Source organism: Malaclemys terrapin, chromosome 1 (genome assembly GCF_027887155.1).
Source record: "Malaclemys terrapin pileata isolate rMalTer1 chromosome 1, rMalTer1.hap1, whole genome shotgun sequence".
NCBI lineage: Eukaryota > Metazoa > Chordata > Testudines > Emydidae > Malaclemys > Malaclemys terrapin.
The window spans coordinates 344,451,765-344,478,939 of NC_071505.1; the positions used below are offsets into that span (position 1 = coordinate 344,451,765).

The 27,175-nt window shown below is 60.0% G+C and overlaps 1 protein-coding gene across 2 annotated transcripts in view; it reads right to left on the reverse strand.

Annotated features, from left to right (window-relative positions):
- Positions 1-27,175, reverse strand: part of PDE2A (phosphodiesterase 2A) — a 276,311-nt gene that overhangs the window by 12,137 nt on the left and 236,999 nt on the right. For both annotated transcript variants that reach the window (XM_054015920.1, XM_054015921.1), the window contains exons 12-23: positions 21,583-21,713; positions 17,741-17,852; positions 12,193-12,232; positions 10,198-10,261; positions 8,156-8,234; positions 7,589-7,766; positions 5,533-5,645; positions 4,737-4,814; positions 4,010-4,132; positions 3,155-3,225; positions 2,431-2,553; positions 1,668-1,755 (exon numbers count right to left, since the gene is read on the reverse strand). In XM_054015920.1, coding sequence (XP_053871895.1) covers positions 1,668-1,755; positions 2,431-2,553; positions 3,155-3,225; positions 4,010-4,132; positions 4,737-4,814; positions 5,533-5,645; positions 7,589-7,766; positions 8,156-8,234; positions 10,198-10,261; positions 12,193-12,232; positions 17,741-17,852; positions 21,583-21,713 — 1,200 coding nt within the window. The remainder of the gene's footprint in view (positions 1-1,667; positions 1,756-2,430; positions 2,554-3,154; positions 3,226-4,009; positions 4,133-4,736; positions 4,815-5,532; positions 5,646-7,588; positions 7,767-8,155; positions 8,235-10,197; positions 10,262-12,192; positions 12,233-17,740; positions 17,853-21,582; positions 21,714-27,175) is intronic.

Below are 27,175 nucleotides of genomic sequence, written 5' to 3' on the forward strand. Positions count from 1 at the left end.
GCAGGTGCCCCCCTGCCGCGGCTCTGACAGCCTCGCAGCCCGGCCCCAGGAGGGACCCAACCCTGGGGCTGGGGCTGGTGGGGTTTGGGACCAGGAGCCCCTACAGGTGCAGGGGGCCGAGATCGGCTGCCTGTGTCACATGAGGTCACAAGGGGGGCGGGCACGCTCCGTTACTATGGCCCACGGGCTGTATATTCCCCGCCCCGCCCCTCTGCTCACCGGGGACTCAGTAGCAGATCCCCTTCCCAGAGAACATTGTATGGGGTGGGACTGAGATCCGGCATCAGCCAGAGGCGCTGGCCCTTGAGTCTCGGGGGCTGGAAGGGTTTCCACCCTCCGAATGGGAGGCCGGTTCCCCTGCGATGTAGGAGTGATCTCCTTGAACCCGCACCAGGTGACTGGAGCGTTTCCAGCCCCCCTGCCTCGCGGTGGGGCTGGGAGCCGGAATCACAGGGGAAAGAATCACGAAAACGCCCCTGAAGCTCATTCCCGGGCTGGGGGAGAGTCGGGTTTTGGACCAAGGTCTGGGGCAGTTGGCAGAAGCCAGTGACGGACGAAGCCACACGATCCCCCTGAGGGCTGGGCAGGACCTAGATACTTGGCTCATGGCAGTTGCAGTGTTCCCCGCACCACGGCTCCCCCTGCCCTGGAGGGGCTGTGGGGATGTGATGTCACCTCTTGTCACTTTACGTTTTCCTTTGCTTAGCAACATCGGCCTAATGTTCAGATAAAGGTTCCCGGGGCTTTGGTACCCCCACAACGAGGTGTCCTGGGAGCCCAACCCCCCAGCAGCTTCATCTCCAGCCCCATGGGGGACCCAAAGCCCTGGTGCCCAATGGATCTCTTGTAATCCCCCGGCCTTCCCATCAGATCTCCTGTAATCCCCCGGCCTTCCCATCGGATCTCCTGTAATCCCCCGGCCTCACCAGCAGATCTCCTGTAATCCCCCGGCCTCACGATCGGCTCTCCTGTAATCCCTTGGCCTCACCATCGGATCTCCTGTTATCCCCCGGCCTTCCCATCAGATCTCCTGTAATCCCCCGGCCTTCCCATCGGATCTCCTGTAATCCCCCGGCCTCACCAGCAGATCTCCTGTTATCCCATGGCCTCACCATTGGATCTCCTGTAATCCCCCGGCCTTCCCATCGGATCTCCTGTAATCCCCCGGCCTCACCATTGGATCTCCTGTTATCCCCCGGCCTTCCCATCAGATCTCCTGTAATCCCCCGGCCTCACCATCGGATCTCCTGTTATCCCCCGGCCTTCCCATCAGATCTCCTGTAATCCCTCGGCCTCACCATCGGATCTCCTGTAACCCCCAGTTTTTCCAGCAGATCTCCTGTAATCCCCCGGCCTCACTGGCAGATCTCCTGTAATCCCCCAGCCTTCCCAGCAGATCTCCTGTAATCCCCCGGCCTCACCGGCAGATCTCCTGTAACCGCCAGCGTCACCATTGGATCTCCTGTAATCCCCCGGCCTCACCGGCAGATCTCCTGTAATCCCCCAGCCTCGCCATCGGATCTCCTGTAATCCCCCAGCCTCGCCATCGGATCTCCTGTAATCCCCCAGCCTCGCCATCGGATCTCCTGTAATCCCCTGGTCTCACCGGCAGATCTCCTGTAATATCCCAGGCTTACAAACGGATCTCCTGTAACCCCCGGCCTTACCGAAGCCACCTGGAAAGAGTTATTGGTGCCTCTGTGGTCCAGGTCGTGACACATGCAGGAGACGAACAAGGCGAAGATCTCAATGTCTCTGTGGAGAAAAGGACTCGCTGAATCGCGGTGACGAGGGATGGGAGGGGCTCTCGGGGCAACACCTCCCTCTCCCAGGGGCCAGCTCAGCCCGTTCTCTGCAGTGACCTCTCCCGGCTGATGGGACTTCGGCACCGGGGCCGTCCAAACTAGCCTCACTTCTGCAGCCCCAGGCAGGCAGCCACATACTGGCGCCACTGAAAGTGCGGGGGTCCCCATTGAGCTCAATGGACCTACTCATGCCAGGTGCCTATAGGTGCAGGGATCATTTTGTGCACCCACTTCTGGGCTGGAACACTGCAGTTGCACGCAGGGACATGACGGTTTGGGACAGGAAATGAAGAGGAGCAGTGCATTGTGGGAATTCAGTGTGGCAATGTGGCACGGCCCAGGGCCAACCCCCTGACTTGTGCAACATGCCGTGGGCAAGCGGTGAGAACCCGTGTCCGCTGGTGCACCCTGGAGAGCGGCGCAGCGCCCCCTAGCACCACGTCAGGGAACTGGGCTGATGGGAGACTCGAGGGGAGAGCGCCACCTGCTGAATCAGCAGGGGAGAGGGAGTGGTACAGATCGCCCGCCCCGCTGAGCTGGGAGATCCACAGGCCACGGGGCCAGGGGTGCAGAGCCGGGGCGGGGGGAAGCTGGGTCTCTGCAGGAGCTGTAACCATCCACCTACTCCAGGTATTTGACCAGCTCCAGGTTCTTGTAGAGCAGGTAGCAGAAGTGGGAGACGGAGAAGGCGTGCATCCAGTTGTGATAGGGCGGGTCCCGGTAGCCCTTCCTCACCATCAGACAGAACCTGGCCGGAGCGGGGAGAAGGGGATGAGAACGCAGCCGCCCCCGGGGAGCCGGCGCTCGGCTCTGCACTGCCCCCGTGCTCCAGGCAGAGAACCCCTGGCAGGCTGCAGGGCAGGGCACTTCCACCCTTGAACTGCCAGGTCATGTCATAGACTCATAGGACTGGAAGGGACCTCGAGAGGTCGTCTAGTCCAGTCCCCTGCACTCAGGGCAGGACTAGGTATTGTCTAGACCATCCCTGACAGGTGTTTGTCTAACCTGCTCTTAAAAATCTCCAATGACAGAGATTAAACAAACTCCCTAGGCAATTTATTCTAGTGCTAAACCACCCTGACAGTTAGGAAGTTTTTCCTAATGTCCAACCTAGACCTCCCTTGCTGCAGTTTAAGCCCATTGCTTCTTGTTCTATCCTCAGCGGCTAAAGAGAACAGTTTTTCCTCCCTCCTCCTTGTAACTTGAAAACTGTCGTCAGGTCCCTCCCCCCAGTCTTCTCTTCAACAGTCTAGACAAACCCCCGGTACTGCAGTGCTGGGCAAGAGCACCCCCTGCTGGCCACAACCTCCCTCCCAGAGCAGCCAAGCCCCCGCGGCGAGCGAGCCCACCTGGCTAGCGTCTGGCGATCCATTTTGTAGTTGTTAATGAAGTTCATGTCCTGCAGCATGCTCAGGATGGCCTGCGGAGGGAAAGGGAGCAGAGAGCTGGCTGAGAGGCTGCACCCGGGCACCGGGCTGGCGCTGAGAAGGCCAGGCTGGGCATGGAGCTAACCCCCTGCACCCCTCTCGGCATTCATAGAATCAGGGGTGGAAGGGACCTCAGGAGGTTCTAGTCCGACCCCCTGCTCAAAGCAGGACCAATCCCCAACTTTTTTTTTTTTTTGCCCCAGCTCCCTAAATGGCCCCCTCAAGGATTGAACTCACAACTCTGGGTTTAGCAGGCCAATGCTCAAACCACTGAGCTATCCCTCCCCCCTTGGGGGGCAGGAGCCACATACGGCACAAACTCTCCCCCAAGCTGGCGCTGACGCACCGGTGGCTGTCAGGCTCCCGCCCCCGGGTGGGCACGGGGGGCAGCCAGCGATGCCAGGAAATCGTATCGACGCCTTGGACCCGAGGTGGGATTGGAGCGCGGGGCACTCGTGTTAAACCAAGGCGAATGCAGCTCCTTGGCGGACAGACGCCCCAAGCCAGGGCCAGATCCTAGCCCAGGCTGTCTCTGGTACCTACCTAGAGCCCATCACCGTAGCATTGGATACCTCCTGGATTTCTCCTAGCGCCCCTCGGAGGCAGGACAGGGCTACAGACACTGGAGGTACAGAGTGATCCGCCCATGCAGCTGTGGCAGACCCACACCTCGGGCGCCCTAGGCTAGCCCCTAACCCCGGCTCATCCCCCCCTCGGGGAGCTTGGCTGCCAGCTGCCATGGGCAGGACCCTAGACGCCAGCCCCGGGGGCACTCACCATGGGCGTGTCGTCCTCAGGCAGCGAGCGCGGCGTGTAGGTGAAATCGGCGAAGCGATAGTCGATGCTTTCCACGGGGCAGATCCCGTCGCTGAGTAGCTTTTTGTATTCCTCGTCCGAGACCTGCAAGGGGAGCCCCAGGATGGGCTGTTAGCGCCGGGGGCCAAAGCCTGGGCCTGGTGAAGGAGCTGCAGATGCAGGCCGCATTCAGCCGGGCACGGGGCGCCCAGTGCTGCCCTGACAGCCCTGTGCTGGGGTCCTCTGTCCACCAGGTACAGCCTGGGCAGCAGCGGGGCTGGCGCAATGATCTGACCCGGAGGCAAGAGAGGTTCCCGCGCCACGGCCCATGCTGCCCCCTGCCCTCTCTGTGGAGCCTGCCAACGTGGGGGCCAGTTAGTGCCATCGGGGTAGTCAGTGCGCTGCTGCTCTATCGGGGTAGTCAGAGGCTGTGACCCGGTTACACTGGGGCAAATCCAGAGTTTGCCCCTAAAATGCAGCCAGCTCTGGGGTGGAGCATGGGAGTAACGCTGAGTGTGAAGCAGCCTGTAGGCAGGGGAGCGCAGACTGGCCCCTCCGGGGGGAACTAGAAGGAAGATGAGCCAGACACCCACGGCGTCACCCATCCTCACCCACAGCTCAGTGCGGCTCCAGGGCTGCGGAGACGCAACAACCAGCCCCATGTCCCCAGCCGGCCCCACTCCCTGGGGAGCCCCCCCCATCCTCTGACCTTCATGTGGTACATCATCATTTCATTGGCCACGTGGCTTCGGTACTGGGCTTCGTGGACCTTCTTGTAGAGCAGCGACTGGAGGGGAGGGAAGGAGAAGGCGATCAGAGCCCGGGCGGACGGGCTCCTGCTGCCCTTGGCTCTCCCGGGGCCTCAGCTCCCGCCCGTGTGCTCAGCACAAGTCTTTCCAGGCCCTTCAATCTCCTTAGGCCTAAGGCACGCAGCGCTGGGGTGCGCCTGAGCTCCAGCCCCCGACCTGAACTCACACCCACATGGCCAGGCATCGCCTTCCACCTCTCCTAGGGTGCCGAGAGGCGACAAGATTCACCGATGACCCAGCGTTATTTAAGGCTCCGCTTGTCACTTGTAACTACGCTCCCCGCTCCATGTACAGCTGAAATGCAGCTGCCTCTGGGGCGGAACCCGACAGACAGTGTGCAGCCACACAACAGCTTGGGACAGGAAGGGAAGAAGAGTCTGGTGTCCAGTCGCAGGGAGGCAGAACACAGGCTAACCCTGCTCTGTGCTGAGACAGCAGCCTGGAAAGCACCATAGAGGGCAGGCGGTCTGCAAACGTCAGGCTTGGCTGGGGGGGGGGCAGACGCTGTTGGGAGGTCGCTGGGTCCCCAGCCTTCCCCAACCCACTGCATCCAGCTTTCTCCAGCAAAAGACTTGGGGAGCTTGGCAGCTTCGAAGGCTGGGCCCGTGCCCAAGCCACTGAGAATCTGGCATGGGAATCCACCCCTCCTCCCCCGGGTGCTGGACCCACCCACGTGGGGCAGCCCCCCCCGCTTACGTGGGCGATGCTGATCCCGCAGTAGATGGAGAAAGCCGTGGCCAGGTCCTCGTCGAACTTGCTGAACCAAGGCCCGTTGATCTTGTTGACCAGCTCTGCCACTCCGATGACCTCTGGAAGAACAGCGAGAGCCCAGCGTACTGACGTGACGACGCACAGGGAAACCCGGCTGCCCTGGGCTCCCAGCCATGTTCTGGCATGGGTCTGCCCAGGGCGCTGGTCCACAGGGGTTGGGGCTAGGACAGGGGGAGCCCATCCCTCCCACCTCATGCTCTAGCGACCTACAATCCCCAGCACTGGGTGAGCAAGTTGAGTTGGGAGGAAAGGTCAAAGCCCTGCGTGAAGCCAGCAATGGGGTGCCTGGCCAGAGGGTGTGTCCCTGGATGGGGCACCGTGCGTCATACAGGGGTTGGTGGGGAGGCCAGCAAGGGGTTAAGCAAATCGGGGGGGGGGGGGAAGAGTGGGGAGCATCACTGCCTGCCCTGAGGATTTGCTCCCCATGGCTGCTTGCAGACACTCTACGGCCGCCAGCAGGGATCAAACCGGGGACATTCAGAGCCTGCCTCTTCCACACCGCCCAGTCAGCTCCAGGCTGCCATAGTGGGGCTGGCACTAGAGGGTGACATGCCCCAGGCGTGGGGCTGCGGGGGAGGCAGCAGGGACTGACCGGCTGCTGGCAGTACTGGTGGGGGTGTTTACCGACAGCATCGCCGGGCCGCTCGCCCTGGGTGGTTTGACTCACCAATATCACAGAGCCCCAAGGGCAGCCCGTGCCACCCTCCGGTCCCACAGGGGAAGGGCCGAGGCCGCCTGGCCGCTCACAGGAGGGCCAGAGTGTGATCCCACTGCAGCGCAGCGGGGGATGCAGGATGTTAATGCGGGGGCTGCCACTCGCCCCCCGGAGATTGTCACTGCCGGGCCGGGCCAGCGGTTTCGTTCGGCGAAGGGCAGGAGTTCAGCGCATGGCGCTGGGGGTCACTTATCAACGTGACACCCCACGAAGGAGCAGCAGCTGGGCTCCTCCCGGGGACACCTGTGTCTACAAGTGTCTGAGCGGGACCAGGGGACTCCCAAGCACCAACCCCACGTTCTGTGGCTCCTCCCCGCTGGGGATCTCAAAGCACTTAGGAACACTTAGTTAAGCCTAACAATTAAGTTCCCGGTAAGGTGGCTACATAGACATGGGCCAGAACCTCAGCTGGTGTGATGCGACGTAGCTCTGCTGACTTCCATGGAGATTTGCCAGTTAACACCCGCTGGGGATCGGGCCCAGATGTTCCGACAGGTGGGGAAACTGAGGCACCGGCTCAGTGGCTTGCCAAGGGACTTGCAGTGGGTTGGTAACAAACCCTCCTGAATCCCAGCCCTGTGCATTAGCCATGAGCTCACCCTGCTGCCCGAGTACAATGGGCTGACATCAGGCTCCATCCAACCTTCGGAGTGTAGGACTCTCCCCCCAGGGGAAGGGCTGGGGTCTCCAACACGCGCGGCACTCAAACAAGACTCAGGGCAATTTAACTTCACTCCTCCCTTCTCACAGCCCGCCCCGTGACAAGGGTCAGTTCCATGCTCGTTATCTGAGGAGTGGGGAAACTGAGGCACGGAGCTGTCACGTGCCTTGTCCAAGATCACAGAGCAGGCCATAGGGGTCCTGCTACCACCACTAGAGCGGGGGTCCCTCATCCTCAGCACCGGCGGCGAATTAATACAGAGGCTGCTTCTTGACCGTCTCTCCTTCCCTTCGTCTCCAGCTGCTCTGACCCATCGCCAGGCTCCTCTTGGGAATGAGGAGCCAGGAGACTGGCGGAGGCAGCTGGAGACACGGCGGAGTCGGCCGCGCAGGGGCCTCCGCTGGATCCCAGCTTGGGGAACGCTGCTCTAGGAGAACACATGGCCAGGAACCACACCCTGGCGACCAAGCTGGGATCTGATGGGTCTTTGCCCTGGTGTGGTGTCTAGGGAGGCGGCATCGAGGGAGCGCTTTGCCCAATGCCCGCGTGCCCTGGCAGCGCCCGGGGAGCTGCACCCCGATGCCCGGTGCTGCCCAGGTTCTCACCATGGCTCTCGTTCTTGATGGGGAAGCACAGGATGTTTCGGGTCCGGAAGCCGGTGCTGTCGTCCACCCCCCGGTAGAAGAGCGGGTGGGAATAGGCGTCTTTGATGTTGAGGATCTTCCCCGTCGTTGCCACGTGACCCGCGATGCCCTGATCCGCCGGGATGCGGATTTCGTAGCTCTGAGGGACGGGATTGACCGAGACGTTGGCCCCATGCTGCCCATCTCCGTCCAATCCTCCGTCCTCCCGGGGCTCAGGGAACCACCTCCCATCCCCATCTCCTGGGATTCAGTCCCATCTCCCTACCTTGCACCCTGCCCCTCGCCATCTCCATCTCCAGCCTCCACCCAGCCTCCCTGTCCCGGCCCTCATGCAGCAGCGCCCTCGGCCTGGCCTGGAGACCGCTCTCCTCCTCATGACCAGCCATCCCTGGTCTGGAGCGGGTGGTTCCAGCTGATCCCCTTGGCCTCACCTCATCCTTGGGCCTGCTCCATCCTCCCGGGTCTGCCTACGCTACCACCCGCAGCTCCCTCTGCTGGCGAGCCCCAGGCCCTCCCGGGAGGGCTTACCTCGTCATCCACCACGCCCCCGTCAAACACCTTGGCCACCAGCTCATGGCTGAACGTGTCCAGCAGGAAAACGGAGCATCTGCAAGAGACAACCAGCCGCTCAGTCAGATCTCCACAGCAACCAGGCAGCCTTGGCCGCAGAGTACCATCCAGTCCCGGGGCAAAGCCCATGGAAGGCAGCGGAACAACTCCCATTGACTTCCCTCGGCTTCGGACCAGGCCCACAGCCTCTGGTTAGCACATCTCCCCTTTGGATTCATTGATCCAGTGCCCCACCGTGAGACTAGGGATTCCCTTGATCCCAGCTTCTGTGGTCACTGGTGATCCCGTGGCATGGGGTGTTAGCCCCACAGTTCTGGCTACATTGCAGCTGGGGAACGACATTCGGCTTTCCTCAGTTTCCCCTACTCTCCCTTCCGGGCAAGGTGTTCTTCATCTCCTGTCCTAAACTACGCAGTGCTGTTGGGCACAGAGAAGCAGCTGCCACATTCCACCCCAGAGGTGGCTGCATTTCTGTGGTGGACAGAGATCCTTTTGGATAGATGTGAAACACTTTGGGTCCGTGTTGGATACAATTAGCTGGTTTGCCAACAGCTGCATTATGTAGGCTTTCCAACCCTTCAGGATTGACCTGGAGTCTCCAGGAATTAAAGATTAATCTTTAATTAAAGGTTATGTCATGCAATGAAACCTCCAGGAATACACCCAAACAAAATTGGCAACCCTATGTGGGTGGCATATTCCTCTACCCTGGTCCCTTCCTGTGGCTATTCTCGTGGATAGGGGCTGATCTAGCCCTCTGCACTCAAAAGAAACAGGAAAATTAAAACATTTAAACACCACTTCCTGTTATATTTACAAATGCAGACACCTGAGAAGGAGAAAATTAAGATTGGAAGTGTGTAACCTTAACTGTACCCCCCTGGGCCATGTAGCCTTAACTCTGCCCCACAGGCCATGTAACCTTAACTCCAGCCCCCAGGACACATACCCCTAACTCTGTCCCTGGGACATGAACCTTTAATGTTGCCCCTTCCCCTGGTGCATCTGCATCATTGTGCTGCAGTCGTTAGTCACACAATCATGTTCTATTTCTCAGCTGTTATATTGCACCGTAGGAGTCTCTCTCTGGGACACAAAGCTGCATGCCAGAAGCCAAAGAAAACACTTCTCCCCTGAGCCCTGCGTAGGCTGCGTGTGGCTGAGTTTTGCCCAGCCCTAATCCTTGCAGGTGCTTGGGCTATTAGCCTGTGGGCCGAGCCCGTGTGAATCAGGCCCAGCGCTGCCCCCCTCAGGGCCAGCCTCGGGAGCGCAGGGTCAGACCCCGTGTTTGTACCTTTCTGGGGCTGGGGACCTCGGGTAGGGGCTTCCATGTGGCTGTGCAGCAGGTGAGTGAGCCTGGCACACTCCTGGGCTGGCGACAGCAACCCTCAAGCCCCTTGTGCTGCCTCTCCAGGGCACAGGGTAAGACGGGACTGGGGCGTGATCGTCACCTTGTTCCACGTGATGCGCTGGAGGGAGCAGGCAGCCGGGCAGCTGTGTTCTAAGTGCAGGCCTGAGCCCTGAGCCCCTGGCCTGGGCAGGATCTAGCCCAAGACCGTCCCAAGAGAGAGCCACGTTGATCAGAGAGGACAGGGCCTGGCCTCTCCTGAGCCCGGGGGGATGCCTGGAGCAGCAGCTCTGCCGGACCTGCTCCGATTCACGCCAGGGGACGCGAGAGGAGAGCCAGGCCCCGTCTCCATGCTCAGGAAGTCCGCAGGTTTGCTGCCCTATTGGGGTGTTGCACGGGGAGCGAGCGTGGGGGGGGGGGGATTTACACCGGGGAGCCGGACATCAGAGCTGTAAAAATAACCAGCGAGGAGCAGCTTTCCCACGGGATCAGCTGTTCCCGGCGCATGTCCCAGCCGCAGCAGGGATCGAGGAATGTGATGCCAGTGTGCATGCACACCTGGCCTCCTTGGGAGCAGGGGGCACCCGAGGGGCACCCAGCCTGACTCCCCACCCCCAGGGTAATGCCTCGCGCAGAGCAGCCGCTCACTCACATTTCGGCGTTGCTGAGATTCCGGGCTTCCGTGATGATCTCCTGGAGCAGCACCGACACATCGTCTGCGGGGGAGAAGCAGATTGTTTGGCAGCTCAGACCAGGCCCAGGCAGCGCGGGTAGGGGCAGGGAGGCTCTGGGGACTGGTGAGGGGACACAGAGCCCCTCACCTCTAGGCCTGAGCCCCCCGATGCTGAGCAAGAGGCCTCTCCAAGGGACGGCTCCGTGACCAGAGCTGGTGGCCTTGGGTCGTGGCGCATGGGTGTGACACCCCAAAGCAGGAGCTATGGGGTTAGGCCAAGGTCCTGGCCGTCAGCCCCATACCTGAGCCCATTGCGAGGATACCAGGCTGCAGCTCTGTAGGCCGAACATGTCAGGGTTCTAATCCCTGCCCCAATGCCAGCTCCCTTCACAGCAAGTCACTTCCCTGCCCCGTGCCTCAGTTTCCCCATCAGTACCAGGGACAGTGCCTCTTACTTACTCTGCAGGCCAGCTGGGAGGCTTGGCGAGATGCTCGGGGGATGAAGGAGGTGCTACATAGGTGGTGCGAGGGCCAGATTCTACTCGCCATGACACCAGGGTAAAGCCGGAGGGATGTCAGTGGGGCCCCCTGGGGTCACTGAGAACAGGAGCTAGCCCTTAGCACCGCTGTACAGCCCTTTAACATGGCCCTGGGGCCCTGTCTCCATCCCTAGGCCTCTGGACACACGGACGTGGCTATTTGCCTTGTGGCTGCTTGAGCGCCCAGCCGGAGGAGCACTAGGTGCCGCCAGCCCTCCCCGGTCAAGCACCCTGGCAGGCTTCACCCAGCCCCGGCTGCCGGGCAATCATTTATCACAGCCTCACACGGCCGGCGTCTCTGCCGGAGTTGGCTCTGGGGGCTGGCTCCGACGAGCCCTGCTCTTTGTGGGACCGTGTGCGCGCAGCAATCCGGCTCGGCCTTATCTACACCGCCTGCGTGTACAGCCGCGTCGCGCCGCGCCGCGCGGGTCCCACCGGCCTCGGAGAGGAGCCGAGTGAGGATGTCTGGGAGCACACAGCCAACTGGGGGCAGCCGTGCGAGAGCTGGGGAGGGGACGCCAGCCTGCTAAGCAGCTAACTAGATGGAGGCAGGCAGGACTAATGGTTAGACACTAGCCTGTGACCGGGCACTTCTAACTTCCCCTTCCCCTTCGTTAGGATGGGAATAGGGCCCATTGTGAAGCACAGAGGCGGTGGCCAGCGTCTCCAGCCCGTTGCAGAGCTTGGGGCTGGCCGTGCAGTCAGGAGCAGGGCAGAGCCGACCCTCGCCCCCCCGGATGTTTAGAGCTGGGGGGGGGCTGTAGAGAGAGGCCAGCGTCCATGTGGCCCCTTAGTGGATACAAACCGAAGCAGTGATTTCTAACTCCCCTCCCCCGCCAGCCAACGGGAAAACACCCCACGCGATGGCCGCCGGGTGTCCCCCGTGAGAAAGGGGCGGGAGGTTCTCAGCTCAGGCTGCACTGGGCGTTGCCCAGGTGATAACCCGCTGCGGATTGGCACGGGTGGTGGCAGCCATCCCAGGAAGGTCGGGGAGACTGGGCTCCTTATTCGTTAGTGTTTGGGGGTTTCCCTCGGGATCCCAGCACAGGGCAGCGCCCACGCCCTGTGGGGCAGATGGAAGGAGAGCTGGCCGGGGACGTCTTTGGGGAGGAGGGCTGAGTCTCCAGGATGTGAAGGACCAATCGTTGCTACCAGCTACAGCGGCTCCGTTATCTTAGGCCCTGGGAGCTGTATTTCGGAGCTGAGAAGACAGGACCGTGAGCCCTCTCTGAGTGATGCATGCAGGGAGGTTGCCGTGGATTTGTCATAGGGGCCTGTGTCCACTAGGAATGTGGCTTCCCAGCGGGCCCCCAGCCTGGCCCCAGCAAACCTGGGCCAGTTGAATGTGCAGACCTAGAGACGAAGGCCCAGCCGGCCCATCAGTGAGTCGGGCGCTAGCAATACGTGGCCTGTAGGAACAGAAAAAGCCACCTACCCAAGTGCGTAAACAGGTTCTTAGCCACTTGCAGGAGCGCCTGTGGGGGGGAAAGGAAATCTGGTTATCTGAGTTCATTATTGGAGTTAATTAGACAAGTCTGCTCCCCTCCCCCACCCCGGGCTCAAGACCAGTCACCAGCCAAAGCTCACTTCCGTCTTCCTGCTTGTGACCTCCGCAGTCTGCTATAAATCCCCATGTTTCCGCCTAATTAGCCCTCATTATCTCCCACAAGCACCTGACACCCGCTGGCTCAGGGAGGGACGGACAGCGATCGGCAGCAGGGACACAGACAGGGAGCGGGCCTGAGCACTGGGTGTACAGAGAGCCCTGGCGAGTGGGATCTCCTCCAGGGTGCTGCCTTCGGCTCAGCGGTGTTAGGGTAGCAGCGGAGATCAGGGCCCTACCGTGCTAGGCGCTGCACGTACACAGAGCGAGAGTCAGTCCCTGCCCCAGGGAGCTTACAGTCTATACAAATGGCGGGAGGGGAAACTGAGGCACAGAGAGGGAACGGTGGCAAAGCTAGAAATGGAACCCAGATCTCCTGACCCCGCCCCCTCATCCAGTGATCTAGCCACTAGGCCACACCGCATCCCCCACAGGGCATTCCGGGGAGTACAAGAGAAATGCTCAGAGGGACTAGGAGAGAGGAGGGCAGGATGACGCGGAGGTGACGGGACAGAGATGCTGTCCAAGGGGGATAAGCTTTGTGTCCTACCGGTGAGGGAAGTCACTGCTTTAACTGTAGCCCTGCGCTATTGGTGGGTTCCCCCCCAACCCCCGTTAATACACCTCTACCTCGATATAACACGACCCGATGTAACACGAATTTGGATCTAACGCGGTAAAGCAGCGCTCGGGGGGGGGCTGCGTACTCCGGTGGATCAAAACAAGTTTGATATAACGCGGTTTCACCTATAACGCGGTAAGATTTTTTGGCTCCCGAGGACAGCCTTATATCGGGGTAGAGGTGTACCATCAAATGGTTTCTAAACATCTGTGGCTTCCCATTAATTCCCCCCTCACACACACACACACACCGCCCCCACCCATCACCCTGGGAGCAGCGGCCATCCTCAGGGCAGGAATCAGTTCCTCTCTGGGAGAGACTTTGCCTCTGTCAGGCATTAGGCCCAATCGGTGAAGTTATTTCCTGGTCCCCAGTGCAATGCTGATGCTATGCCCCATAGTGCCACCGGAGGGTGCCCCGAGCACGAGGCTGAAGCAGATGTTCACTACCGTTCGGGTGTGAGTCTGTGTGGTGGGGGGTTTGGAGCAAGCCACATCAAGGAGTCGGCATGGGTCGGCCTGTCTGAGCATGCAAAGGAGAGCGCATCAGGTGCGTAACCAACGCCAGCCCGTGTGACTGTGTGAGATCCCGGGTGTGTCAGTGAGCAAACACATGAGGGTATCCACCTGTGCGAGGGAGTGTATCACCACTGGCGTGCCGGTGTACGCTTGGATGTGCCAGCAGATGCGCGTGCAGCCAGATGCCGTTGCCTGCAATAGTGCGAGGCGCGTAAGTGCATGTGACCCAGCGCTTGTGTGTACATACATGAGGGTGCCTGGGTGTGTTCACTAACCCTGAACTGCAGCAGATCTAAGCCCCCGGAAGCAGGTTGGGTGTAAACTGGGCGGGAAACAGTTTTCCCAGCCTGGAAATATTTTCCAGAGTTTGCAAGTTTTCACGTGACTGTGGACAAAAAGTCAGATTCGAACGTTTTTGCAAATCAAAAAACCAAAAATGTTTCGGCTTCGGTCAGTCCCAGTGGTTCCTTTCGCTCAGTTGGAAGGAACCATTTCCTTCGGATTGCAATGGTTTCTTCTTTAACCTTTTCTCAGTTGAATGAGCTTCAATGTCAAAGCAGAAAGCCGGGAAACTGGACTGTTCGGCTTTGAAAATGTGGAAACAAAATGTTTTGACAATTTCAGAACTTTTTTTTTTAATCAAACTTGTTGCCAGCCGGGAGATTTGCCAACACGGACCTGGTTTCCTGAACGGTTTCAACAAATCAGCATCGTTTGATGAAAAAAACGTTTGTCAAAAAGTTCCTGACCAGCCACTAGGGGGCAGCGTTACACACACAGTCCGTTACCCTCCTAGAACGCCAGCTTTGGAAGTCTGTTGCACATGGGGACGAGTGGCCACTCCCCAGCACCAGCCAAACTGAGATCCTAACCCAACCCAACTCCCTCCCGTCCCATTCTGGGGAAGTGCCATCTCTCTGCCCAGGGATCACCTGGGGCCAGTGTTATTATTAAACACCTCTGAACAAAGAAGCTGCCTCTTGGGGAGGCGGAAATATGAACAATAGTGAAATCCTCCCTTTAGGTGCCTGCTGAGATGGGAGAGAGCAGCTGCATCCTGGCAAGCATGCCCATGCACCGGGCGCTTTGTGTAATAATAATAATAATCTGCCTCCATAAGGGCCTGCTTCCCACTTAAGGCACTGGACTAGGTCTCCAAAGATCTGGCTTTAATCCCTGGCTCTGCTACTGACCAGAGACAAGTCACTTTATTGCTGTGCCTCAGTTTCCCATCTGTAAACCGGGGCTGACGATTGTGTCTTGTCTACACAGTCAGTTCCCAATGGCAGGGACCGTCTCTTACAATGTGTCCAAGCAGCGCCTGGCACAGTGGGGACCCAGTTTGATCTGGGCTGGTTGGCACCGCTGTTCCTTGGATCTGCTCCAAGCTGATACATCCTTCTCCTCGCTTCACGCCCCCTAACGCCCAAAGAGGGTGATACCTGAAAGGACTTGGGCCTGTCTAAGCACTAGCTCCGAGCCCTTCCGATGGTCAGCGTGTGCAGCTCTGCTTCCCTGTGGAAACGGGGCGATGCTGGCAAAGCAGCTTGGCACTAACGTCACATGGGCAGATGCTTCGGCGCAACTAGGCAGCTTTAGTCTTGTGGGACGCTGATACGGAATCAGCCCCGCTGATGTGCGTATGGACCGTTGCCCCTTGCTGGACGGTGCCGATGTGCGTAGAGACCACTGCCCCCTGCTGGACAGTGCCAATGTGCGTAGAGATCACTGCCCCCTGCTGGACGGTGCCGATGTGCGTATAAACCGCTGCCCCCTGCTGGACGGTGCCGAAGTGCGTATGGATCGCTGGCCCCTGCTGGATGGTGCCGATGTGCGTATGGACCGCTGCCCCCGCTGGATGGTGCCGATGTGCGTATGGACCGCTGCCCCCCGCTGGATGGTGCCGATGTGCGTATGGACCCCGTCATGATGCTGATGTGCGCATGCCCTGTGCTGGGTGGTGCCGAAGTGTGTATTCACCACTGCCCCCTGTTGCTGTGGCTAGGACGGGTCACACTCTAATGGCTGGGGTCCTGAGCAGAGGGCTAAGCCCCACCACCCCGAGTAAGAAAAGGTGATTCTCCTCTAGCTCATGTTGTCCGAGGTCTGCGTTTTACTGCCCGCGCAGGACGCCACAGGGACCAGCGAGCCATTGTGAACATACCCCAGCGCCACGGGCGGCCAGGGGACAGGAGGCAGACAAGGGTGTTGGCAGGGCATCCCCCCTGTTCTCTGCATCCCTGTGGGTGGAGCGAGGCTCCTCCCGGCCGACCTGCCCCTATCAGCTCTGGCCAGGGCATTTGCGATTCAGATCCACGTGTCCCGTTTAGCTAAGCATGGCAGCGTGGGCTCCTGAACTCGCCCCTCCCGGCCTGATGAGCGCCGTCAGAGCAGCGGGCCGCGGCGGGCTTGGGGGCTGAATGACAGGCGGAGTAATTAGCAGCACCATGACGGGGGAGGGGTGGGAGGGCTGCGGAGAGTGGAACTGCCTCATTTCTATCTGGCACCGAGCTGGGACGGAGCTGATGGGCCTGTCCGGGCTAGGGTTGCCAGGTGTCCAGTTGAAAAGGGACCCTTGCAGTGCCAGTCGGCACTGCTGATTGGGCCGTTAAAAATCTGGTTGCTGTGGGGCTTGCAGGCTCCCTGCCTGGCTCCGCACGGCTCCCGGAAGCGTCCGGCATGTCCCTCCGGCTCCTAGGCATAGGGGCAGCCACGGGGGCTCCATGCACTGCCCCCGCCCTGAGTGCCGGCTCCACAGCTCCCATTGGCTGGGAACTGCGGCCAATGGGAGCTGCGGGGGTGGCGCCTGTGAACGGGGGCAGCATGCAGAGCCCCCTGGCCGCCCCTTCGCTTAGGAGCTGGAGGGATGGGATGCCACTTCCAGGAGCCACCTGAGGTAAGCATCACTCAGAGCCCGTGCTCCTCATCCCCTCCTGTGCCCCAACCCCCTGCCCCAGCCCAGAGCCCCCTCGTGCACCCCAAACCCCTCATCCCAGGCCCCACCCCAGAACCCACACCTCCAGCTGGAGCCCTCACCCCCTCCCACACCCCAACCACCTGCCCCAGCCCAGTGAAAATGAGCGAGTGAGTGAGGGTGGGGGAGAGCGAGTGACGAAGGGAAGGGGGATGGAGTGAGCAGGGGGCGGGGCCTCGGAGAAGGGGCGGGGCAGGGGGTGGGGCAAGGGTGTTCGATTGTCTGCGATTAGAAAGTTGGCAGCCCTAGCCTGGGCGGATCCGGATGGGAAGGGTGACACCAGCAGAGGAAAGAGCAAAGTGGCCTGGCACAGCCCGGAGACCCGGCCAGGGGGCAGGGCAGAGGGGGTAGGTCAGACAGGTGCTGAGAGGCTGGATTCAGACTTGAGCTCTGGGGCATTGTCAGTCCTGGGGCAAGTCGCTTCATCCTGGAAACTGGGGGTGAGGTTTCTCTACCTCACAGGTAGAACTTTCATCCATCCGTGCCTGCCGGGTGCTTAGATACAGCCAAGGAAAGTGTACAGATCACTAGGGTACAAATGTAGGTAACCCCACATGTCCAGACATGGGAAGCTCCCGATCTGGGGATGGGGATTCCCCCAAAATGTGTGGGACTGGACCTGCCTTTCCTGGCCTACAGGATAATCAGCTCTGAGTTTACCTGGAGACCTATGAAACATCCTCTCAACAACACTGTGACCTGCTCTCTGCTCTGGCCTCCGGAAGAGGGGGCGTTATGGGCCCCGCCACACGACAATGCTGGAGCCAGTCTGACAGCCCGTCCCTCCCTGCAAGCTTTTCCAGAGGAGATCCTGGCTTCAGAGACCCCTCCTCGGGATAGCAGGCCTCTCTAGGAGCTGGCCTATACGGCGGATAAGGGCCAGCTACTGCTACCAGTCAGTGGAATTTCCTCCCTTAGCTGAAGTTGTTGAGGCCTGCGCTGTGGAGCTCAAAGCCCAGGGGTCTAGCCCCATGTTGGCAGGGGGTTGAGAGTTGGGGCGCGGCCTGCTGTGGGTGCCTGGTTCAACCCCCTCAAATACCCGTCTTGCCCCATTCCCTCTCCCAGTGCAGCGATGACCCGGCACCGCCACTCGATGCCCCATGGCTCTCCGACGGAGCATGGACACTCAGTCCAGCCCCTGACCCCCACTGAAAGGCGGATGTAGCCAGCTGCTCCCACTCCCATACGCACTGCTGCCGTGGCCGCATGGGCCAGCCTGTTACATCCTGCAAACGTGCATAATGACCGAGCGAGCTGCCCTCTTACCTGGCACTCGCACTTCAGTTTCTGCTCCTTCTGGAAGGCCAGCGTGCTGGTCAGGACGGTGGAGGTGTAGCAGAAGCAGTGTTGGATTCTGTGCTCGTCGGCCTCCGTGTAGCTGAGGCAAGAAGAGCGGCACGGTCAGAACAGGGACGGCGCGCGGTGGCTCCTGCGGCCAATGCCGCTCAGCTGGGGAGCCTGCCGGTGCTGCCTGTCCAGAGGAGATCCACCTCACTGACATGCAGCCACCTCTGGGGCAGGACATGGCAGCTGTTCCCCAGTGCACCGTGCATTCCCCTCCTCTCTCCTGGACTACTGCAATGCACTGCTCCAAGGCCCAGCTCCCCGGGCCCATCACTGCCCTGCCTCAGTTTCCCCCGCTGTAGGACAGGAATGCGGCAACTGACCCACCTTGCAGCAGGGTGGGAGTGAGGATTCCTACACAGTCTATCAGGCCTCAGGTCAGGTCAGCCGGGATTTGCCCTCATCTGCTCCTGTCCCCTTCCCAAAACCCTGGCCTGGACCGGCCCTCTCAAACGGGCGGTGCCGACCTCGCCCATGAAACGGTGGCAGGCTACTGGCGGGATCAGGGAAGGAGGGGATGGGGCTTTGCTCTGTTGTTATTATTCAGCTCTGAATCCAAGTTTCAAGAAATGAATTACCCAGCGAGGGGGCTTCTCTGCCTGTGGATCAGGGAAACGCTTCACTGCGCCTTTAACTGGAGCTGGTGCCTGGCTCAGACAGCGCCCAAACCTGGCATGGACACTGAAGGCTCTGATCAGCAGCACAGCCCTTCCCCCGTCCTACACCCGCTTGGGTCCCAAGCACCAGGCAGTAAAGGCCCAGGGCACAATTCTACCCTGTCCTTCCTCGTGTGTCGTCAACTGGAACATGCAGCTGAACACGACACCATTCTGAGTGGGAGCTTTTTTACATCCATGTGGCATCTGGCAACACAGCCCCCCTGCTGCAGAGAGTTCCACCGGTTAACAACATGGTGCTCAATGGAGAGGTTCTTTGCATGGTGTGACGAAGTGGGACTGTTCTTAATGTTTCCTCTGAATACTGTAGGGGTGCCTCAGTTTCCCCTATGCATTTCTTAAGTCTCTAGGTGGTGGGATAAGGGGGTGTAATTGTTGCAGAGCAAAGGGCCATTGTGCATAAATGTCTGACACTCTGTCTCCTGGCAACTAATGGCTGGGGCCCTTCCCCCCTGCAAGGTGATAGCTAAAGGTGTTGGGGAACAAAGGAATCAGGTGACCTCCTGGCCCCCGGAAAGAGACAAAGGCCAGAGAGGAGGGGCTGGAGGGTGTGTCAGTTTGGAGCTGGCTGGGGACTGTGGAGTGAAGTGCAGACGTGACTGGCTCGGTGCCCCCCAAAATGGACCCAGCTGAGGGGCCTTGTTCTCTGTACCTACAAGCTCTGTTTTAGACCATGTTCCTGTCATCTAATAAACCTGTTTTACTGGCTGGCTGAGAGTCACGTCTGACTGCGAAGTGGGGGAGCAGGACCCTCTGGCTTCCCCAGGACCCCGCCTGGGCGGACTCGCTGTGGGAAGCGCATGGAGGGGCATATGCTGAACGCTCCAAGGTCAGACCCAGGAAGGTGAAGCCGTGTGAGCGTCTTGCCCTGAAGACAGTCTGTTCACAGAGAGGAGACTTCACCAGAGTCCTGCCTGGCTTCGTAGGGAGCAGTTCCAGAGCATCGCCCGGGGACGCCATGACACATGGTGCTAGGGTTACACGTATATTCCAGCTCACTCCATCGAGTGAGCCCTTGGTCTCCTCTCACGGAGTGGAGGAGAGACTGCTGGGTTTTCACTCCATCCTTCCTGGTTTAAAGACCCCGGTCCAATCCCCTCCACTCTTCCCCCGTATTAATTTTCTGCCTCCAGTATCTGATGCTACAGCCTGAGGCAAGGAAGTCCCGAGCCCCTCCCCACACCAGCCAAATGCTCTAATTAACGTCGCTCGAAGCATCTACACAATCTCAAGACAGCTCGATTCCCTTTGGACCCGTGGCGCCAATCAGTGGGGGGCTGATGCTCCCCCGGGGTTTTTGCACTTGCTCAGCGTTTCACAGGCCGCAAAGCCTGGCTGCTCTGAAGCAACGGCTCTGCCCGAGCTCAGGCCAACGGTCCCGCTATGGCTGCATGCCGGCCGCTGACATCCCAGCCACACTGATGGAGGAGCGGCCAGGCCGAAAGGTGGCAAGCAGAATTGCACCCCGGCATGCCCCAGTTCGGCCTGCCGGCGCACGGGGAGTCTGTCCCTGTATGGCATGTTGCAGGAGGTCTGCCAAGAACTCAGCTCCTAGCAGCACCGGCTCATGCACTGGGCGGGTAAGACAGGGAGGCTCCCCGGCTAGACAGACTTGGGGTCCCTGTGGGAGCAGGAGGTGGGTGCATGGGGGCTGGAATGGGGTTTGGTCTGGGGGTACCCCCCTGCAATCCTCCCCCAAGAACTTCTGAATTGGTGGTGCTGCTTTAGACTGGCTCGCCTGTCTCCTACCCACCTGGCTCCCAAGCAAGCGTTCCCGCTGCAGGGAAGGTCTGTCTGCCCTGGGAGGTGTGAAGGGAGGGTCTGCAGGCTGCACACGGCTAAGTGCATTGACGGGGGTTCCTGCACCGTAACTCATGGCCAAGAGCAAATCACGAAGATCGCCAGAGAGCTCTGGGCCAGCGTTGGTACTGAACAAGGCTACGATGGAGGGGTTTGACTGGGGGAAGTTCCTAGCCACGCTTATTGCTGCAGGGCCAATCAAGAGCTCAGCCCCTCTGCGCTAGGAGCTGTACACAGCGTGAGCAGCAGACGGTCCCTGTCCCGAAGAGCCGACCATCTCAGTAGACCCGGGATGGGGGAAGGGGTAGGACACACCAGCTGAGTGACCGATGGGTTAGCAGCAAACGGCATGTCAGTGCCATGGGGTGTTTTTGGGGGGGCTGTTAGTGTTAGGGAGGTATCAGCTAAATGGGAAGGGAAGGGGGTGAGAGGCATGGGGCAGGGGAGGAGACACGGTGTGGGGAGATGCTGAGGGGAAGGATCTGCAGGGGAAGGGGAGGGCTGGAGCCAGCAAGTTCTCTGAATGGCCTGAGGACCCAGCTTTGCCCCCACAGCTTGGAGTCTCTGGCTGATCTCGGCGGGACGTGGGGAGTGGAGGCAGCACCCGGTCCTAGTGCCCCAGAGTGCACGGGGGACAGTTCGGGGTCCAGAGGAGTGCTGGGTGGAGAGGTGGCCAAGGCTGGGCTGCATTTTACCCCATCCCCCTCCGTACAGCACTCCCTGTAATGGATGACTTCCCCCCGTAGCGATCCTGCATTAGAACGGGGCAGGGGTCATCCCCCCAGCTACAGGAGCCCCCCGGCTCCCTTCCGGCAGCCCCAGGAGTTCACAACAGAGAAGAACGCAGCCAACATGGTCTTACACGCAAAGGTGCAGCCAGAAAAAAACTCCAAGGCCCAGCATGCAACGTCCCAGTGTGGCCTTCTGTTTGGATCCAGGCGGAGCACACTGCATGCTGGGACTTGTAGTCTGCAGGCAGCTGGGCTCACCGCGATCTAGCCCAACGGCCACCAGCACAGGCCGGGAGAGTGGGAGAGACGGTGCGGCAGTGAAGTGACGGAGCGATGCCGAGCGGTCGGTGCATGGGGACCAGTGCTGGAGCCTGCCAGGTGCTTGGGGCCACGGCTCTGCTTTGGGCTCCGGACCTCACCCGTAATCCGTGCCCCGTCAGCACAGCTCTGCGCAAAGGCGCAGCGAAGGGGCCCCGGCCGAGCCGTAAGGAGCAGAGCTGGTGTCAGCGCGGGGCTAGCGCCCAGGGAGCATCCTCCCCAAGAGCCTCCGACTCACCTCTCTCCGCCCTGCTTGTTGAAAGCGCAGGCTAAGGCCACCACCTGGGAGGTGGCCCGGCTAATGACCGGCACGCACAGCATGGAGGTCACCTCGAATCCCAGCATGTTGTGAAGCTGCTTGTGTTCCTCCTGGGAAGAGAAGATCAGACCGGGGTGAGGGTCAGGACGTGGGGCAGGGGAGGGTCAGACCGCGGTGAGGGTCAGGGCTTGGGGAGGGGCAGACCGGGGTGGGGATCAGGATGTGGGGCAGGGGAGGATCAGGCCGGGGTGAGGGTCAGGACGTGGGGCATGGGAGGATCAGGCCGGGGGGAGGGTCAGAATGTGGGGCAGGGGAGGGTCAGACCATGGTGAGGGTCAGGACGCGGGGCGGGGGAAGGTCAGACTGGGGTGAGGGTCAGGACATGGGGCATGGGAGGGTCAGATAGGTGTGGGGGTCAGGACTTGGGGAGGGGCAGACCGGGGTGAGGGTCAGGATGCGGGGCGGGGAAGGGTCAGACCGCGGTGAGGGTCAGGACATGGGGCATGGGAGGGTCAGATAGGTGTGGGGGTCAGGACTTGGGGAGGGGCAGACCGGGGTGAGGGGCAGGATGCGGGGCGGGGAAGGGTCAGACCGCGGTGAGGGTCAGGACATGGGGCATGGGAGGGTCAGATAGGTGTGGGGGTCAGGACTTGGGGAGGGGCAGACCGGGGTGAGGGTCAGGACGTGGGGCAGGGGAGGGTCAGACCGCGGTGAGGGTCAGGGCTTGGGGAGGGGCAGACCGGGGTGGGGATCAGGATGTGGGGCAGGGGAGGGTCAGACTGGGGTGAGGGTCAGGACGTGGGGCATGGGAGGGTCAGATAGGCGTGGGGGTCAGGACTTGGGGAGGGGCAGACCGGAGTGGGGATCAGGACGTGGGGCAGGGGAGGGTCAGACCGCGGGGCAGGGGAGGTCACCGAGCATGGAGCAATACATTTATAGATCGATCTCGTGGCCAGATGGGAGCACTGTAATCACGCCGTCTGCCCTCCTATATAACACACGCCGGAGAACTGCCCCACAATAACTCCTAGGGCAGATCTTACAGACAAACATCCAATCTTGATTAAAATATGTCCGGTGGCGGAGAATCCACCACAACCCTGGGTAAATTGTTCCAGTGGTTAATTACTCTCAGCGTTCAAAATATCACCTTATTTCCAGCCTGAATGTGTCTAGCTTCAGCTTCCAGCCGTGGGAACGGGTCAGACCTTCCTCTGCCAGACGGAAGAGCCCGCGTTCCCCCTGTGAGTACTTATGGACTTCTCAAGTCACCCTTTCACCTGCTCTCTGTTAAGCTGAATCAGTTGAGCTCTTTAAGTCCAGCCCTAGAAGTTTCATCATTCTCGTGGCTCTTCTCTGAACCTTTCTAATTTGTCAACATCCTCCTTGAATTGTGGGCACCAGAGCTGGCCCCGGGATTCCAGCAGCGGTCGGGTCGCACCAGGGCCAAACGCAGAGGTGAAATCACCTCTCTGCTCCTACTTGAGATTCCCCGGTTTATGCGTCCCAGGATCTCGTTCGCTCACATTCAGCTGATTAGCCACCACGATCCCCAAATCTTTGTCAGAGGCACTGCTGCCCAGGATAGTCCCCCATCCCGTCAGCGTGGCCTGCGTGCTTTGGTCCTAGGTGTAGACACAGAGAAAGGGCGCAGGATCTAGGTAGAGGTGGGCAAAGTACGGCCTGCAGGCCACATCTGGCCCGTGGGACCCTCCTGCCCGGCCCTTGAGCTCCCGGCCGGGGAGGCTAGCCCCCGACCCCTCCCCTGCTGATCCCCCTCCCCTGCAGTCTCAGCTCGCTCCACCACCAGCGCTCCGGCCTGCCGCTCCTGCGGTGTGGCTAGCTCTGGCAGAGCTCCTGTTGCTCTGAGCGGCATGGTAAGGGAGCGGGGGAGGGAGAGGGGGGGTTGGATAAGGGGCAGGGAGTCCCAGGGAGGGCAGTCAGGGGGTAGGAGTATGGATAGGGGTCGGGGCAGTCAGGTAACAAGGAGTAGGGGGGGTTGGATGGGCAGAGATTCGGGGGGGAGTGGTCAGGGACAGGGAACAGGGGGGGTTGGATAGGCCTGGGAGTGCTGGGGGGCCTGTCAGGGGGTGAGGGTGTGGATAGGGTTGGGGCAGTAAGGGGACAGTGAGCGGGGGGTTGGATAGGGAGCGGGGTCCTGGGGAGCAGTTAGGGGCATGGATCCTGAGAGGGGGCGGTCCGAGGACAAGGAGCGGGGGGGTTGGATGGGTCGGGGATTCTGAGGGGGGAAGTGGGAGGGGGCGGATAGGGGCAGGGGCCAGGCTGTTTGGGGAGGCACAGCCTTCCCTACCTGGCCCTCCATACAGTTTGGCAACCCCGATGTGGCCCTCAGGCCAAAAAGTTTACCCACCCCTGATCTAGGTACTATGAGACACAGCAAAGGTAACACCCTAGCTACATGTGTGACCATGTCTCCCCCATCCGGCTGCAGCCACCCACCCAATTAGCATCAGGCACAAGTCCTTGACACCTGTTTGCAACCTCAACCTGAGAACCGATGCCCCATCTGGGAGGCAGCATGGCCTAGTGGATACAGCACTGCAGTGAGGACACTGGCTGGCTGGGTCACCTTCAGCAAGTCACCTCACCGCTCTGTGCCTCAGTTTCCCCATCTATAACACAGCGACGACGCTACTAAAGCCCGTTGCGTTCTGTGGAAGACAGTGCTCTGTACCAGAGCTGGGTATTAACATTATTAATTCATTCCACATCGATGGCTGAGCAGCCACCCGCTGATAACAGCCAGGCGGCTGCTTTCTCTGATCCCCATCTCTACCCTCGCTCGGAGCGGCAGGGGCACGGGGACGAGCGGCACTCTCTGTTCCCTACGCTGCTGCCACGGGGGAAGCTTGCGATGTGGAGGTGTCACAAACGGCTTCTCAAGGAGAAAGAGAAGCAGAGAGAGAGGCAACTGGAGAGACTCTCCACAGCCGGTTACTGACTGTCAGCTTGGCCTGGGATGTTCATACCACTGAGCTCCTGGGCCCACGTTAAGCCTCTAGGATTTACTGCTCGGAGTCAGACTGAACAGCTGTTTACCACTTCGCCGCTGCGGCTGCTGGGCGCCACAGCCCTTCTGTTTATCCTTTCGGGAGTGATTCCTTAGCTCCGGCACTTCGCCAGGGCAGAAACAAAATGCTTATCTCTGCCTTGCCAGCCAGTGTGCCCCGGCACTGCCCAAGAGGGGACGGGCATTTTCCTTTATATTCTTTAAAACACCAAACACGCCAAGCCCTTTGTATTAAACAGAGAACACAACAGTAGGAACAGGCGGGGTAACACAATAATGCAATGAGCTGGTTAAGTCCGGAGGGGCCCTCTGCTGGATGGCATCAGAACTGCTAGGCTGTGTGTCAGAGGCCCTGTACTGCCGCCGAGAAGCTCCAAATAGAGCCCCGTTTTTTGCGATGGCGGCGCTCTTCCACTAGTGACTGGGCTGACAGCCCCCAACGCCTCTCACGCAGCCGCAGGCAGCCTGTCAGCCGGGTTCCCAAGCAGCAACCTCAGTCCTTCCACCATCCTGAACCGTATTCACACTTCTTTCGCTCTCTTCAGACTTTCGAACTGCCTGTCTACCCAAGGGGAGGTGACGGATTGCTCGGGCGGCACAGATAAATAACTTTCCTGACCCCGGGTGCTGGCTCATGACCGCAGCACGCGCCAGGGCAGCGTCTGCAGCTGACCCTGGGGCAGACGCTCAGCCGGCTCGGAGGTGAGTGCAGGGCTTCTGGGGGAGTTGTTATTATTTCTCAGCAGGGGTGACACCAAACAGCCCCTTGTGTGCAAGAGAGCTATCATCCTAGCATGATCCAGACAGAGCCTGCACAGGGACTTGCACGGCCCCCTCACAGGAGTATCTGAGCACCAGGCAGATAAGCATCATCCCCATTTCTCACAGGGGGAAACGAGACGCAGAGATCGTGCACAAAGGGTCCACTAAAGATCCATTCAGCGTCCGGACACCTGGCTGCTCAGATCCAGCGCTCTTCGAGCTGAGCTACTCCGGGATTGTTCGTTCCAGGAGGAACTCAGGGATCTGCTCCCAGCCCAGCCCTGCATTGGACCTGAACCCTCTCACACACTGAACCGCGACGTCCATTCCCTGCGGGGCAGTTCCCCAGCTCTGAGCACTCTCGGTGGAGCTAGCGGGGCATTTCCTCCACGGCACTGTCCAGCGGCTGCTGCTCCCGCCACACGAGCCCAGGCCTTGGCTGGGAGCAGAGCGTTCGCTAACAAACCTCTGTCCCCGGCACAGAGACGCTGCAGGAAGAGCAGCTGCTCACTCGGGACTCCTGGATTGCACCAGGGGCATCCTGATCACCCCTGCTGTTCCAGCCCTGGGCTACCCATCCCCACGCCCCGCTCTGCCGATGCACCTCAGTCCCAGGCTGCAGCCCCCACCCCCCTCACCCCCACGCCGTTCCAGGCCTGGGCTCCCTGAGATGAGCCTTCTGGTCACACTGCACCGTTCAGCCCGAGAATGGGATGAATAGGCTGAGACCTATCAAACTCGGTCCACTTGTCCCCAGAGCCAGGACACCAAACCAGGGTTCTTCAGCAGGGAGATCCCCCCACCTCTGCAAGGTGGGGTTTGGAAGCAGCTCCTACTGGGGGCACTACTGGGTTTCTGGCTGGGCCTATGTCTGCATGAGTGATGGATCTCAGCGCTGCCCCACGTGACTGACAGATCACACCCCAGCGCTGACCCGTCCCCTCCCTCTGGTGGAGCTGTCGGCTCAGCCTTCAGGTCATCTCTAGGACAGCCAGCCCGGCATTCCGAGATTATAAAGCCATCTAGAGATCATCTAGTCTGACCTTCTGCACGACACAGGCCAACTTCCCTGAATTAATTCCTGCTTCGAAGCCCAAGAGCTGTGACTGAACTGGAGCAGAGCTTTCAGAAAAACATCCTGTCTGGAGTAAAAAATGGCCAGTGAGGCCACGTCTGGCACGAACTGTTCCAACGGTTAATTGCCCTCACTATTAAAAAGGTGCCTTATTTCCAGGCTGAACTGTCTGGCTTCGGCTTCCAGCCAGTGGATCGTGTCAGACCTTCCTCTGCTAGACCGAAAAGCCCATCATCCTATTTCAGTTCCCCGTGTAGTTACTTCTAAACTGTGATCAAGTCACCCCTTAACCTTCTCTTTGATAAGCTACGTAGCTTGTGCGCCTTGAGTCTTTCGCGATCCGGCAGGTTTTCCAATCTTTTCATTATTCCTGGGGGTCTGATCCGAACCCTCTGCAATTCATCAACTTCCGTCTTGAACGACGGACATCAGAACCGGACGCAGCAGTCCCGCAGCGGTCACACCAGCGTCAAACACAGAGGTCAAATAACCGCTCTGGCCTCAGTGTCGCACTGGGAGCTGAATATTCACCACGACCCTCTAATGGGTTGTTTTGAGTCCCTGATTTCCAGGATAGAGTCCCCCACCCTGTACGCGCGGCCTGCATGCTTTGTTCCTAGGGGTATAACTTTATATGTGGTCATATTGAAACGTCCCTGGTTTGCTTGCGCCTTGCTTACCAGGCGACCCAGATCACTCTGCAT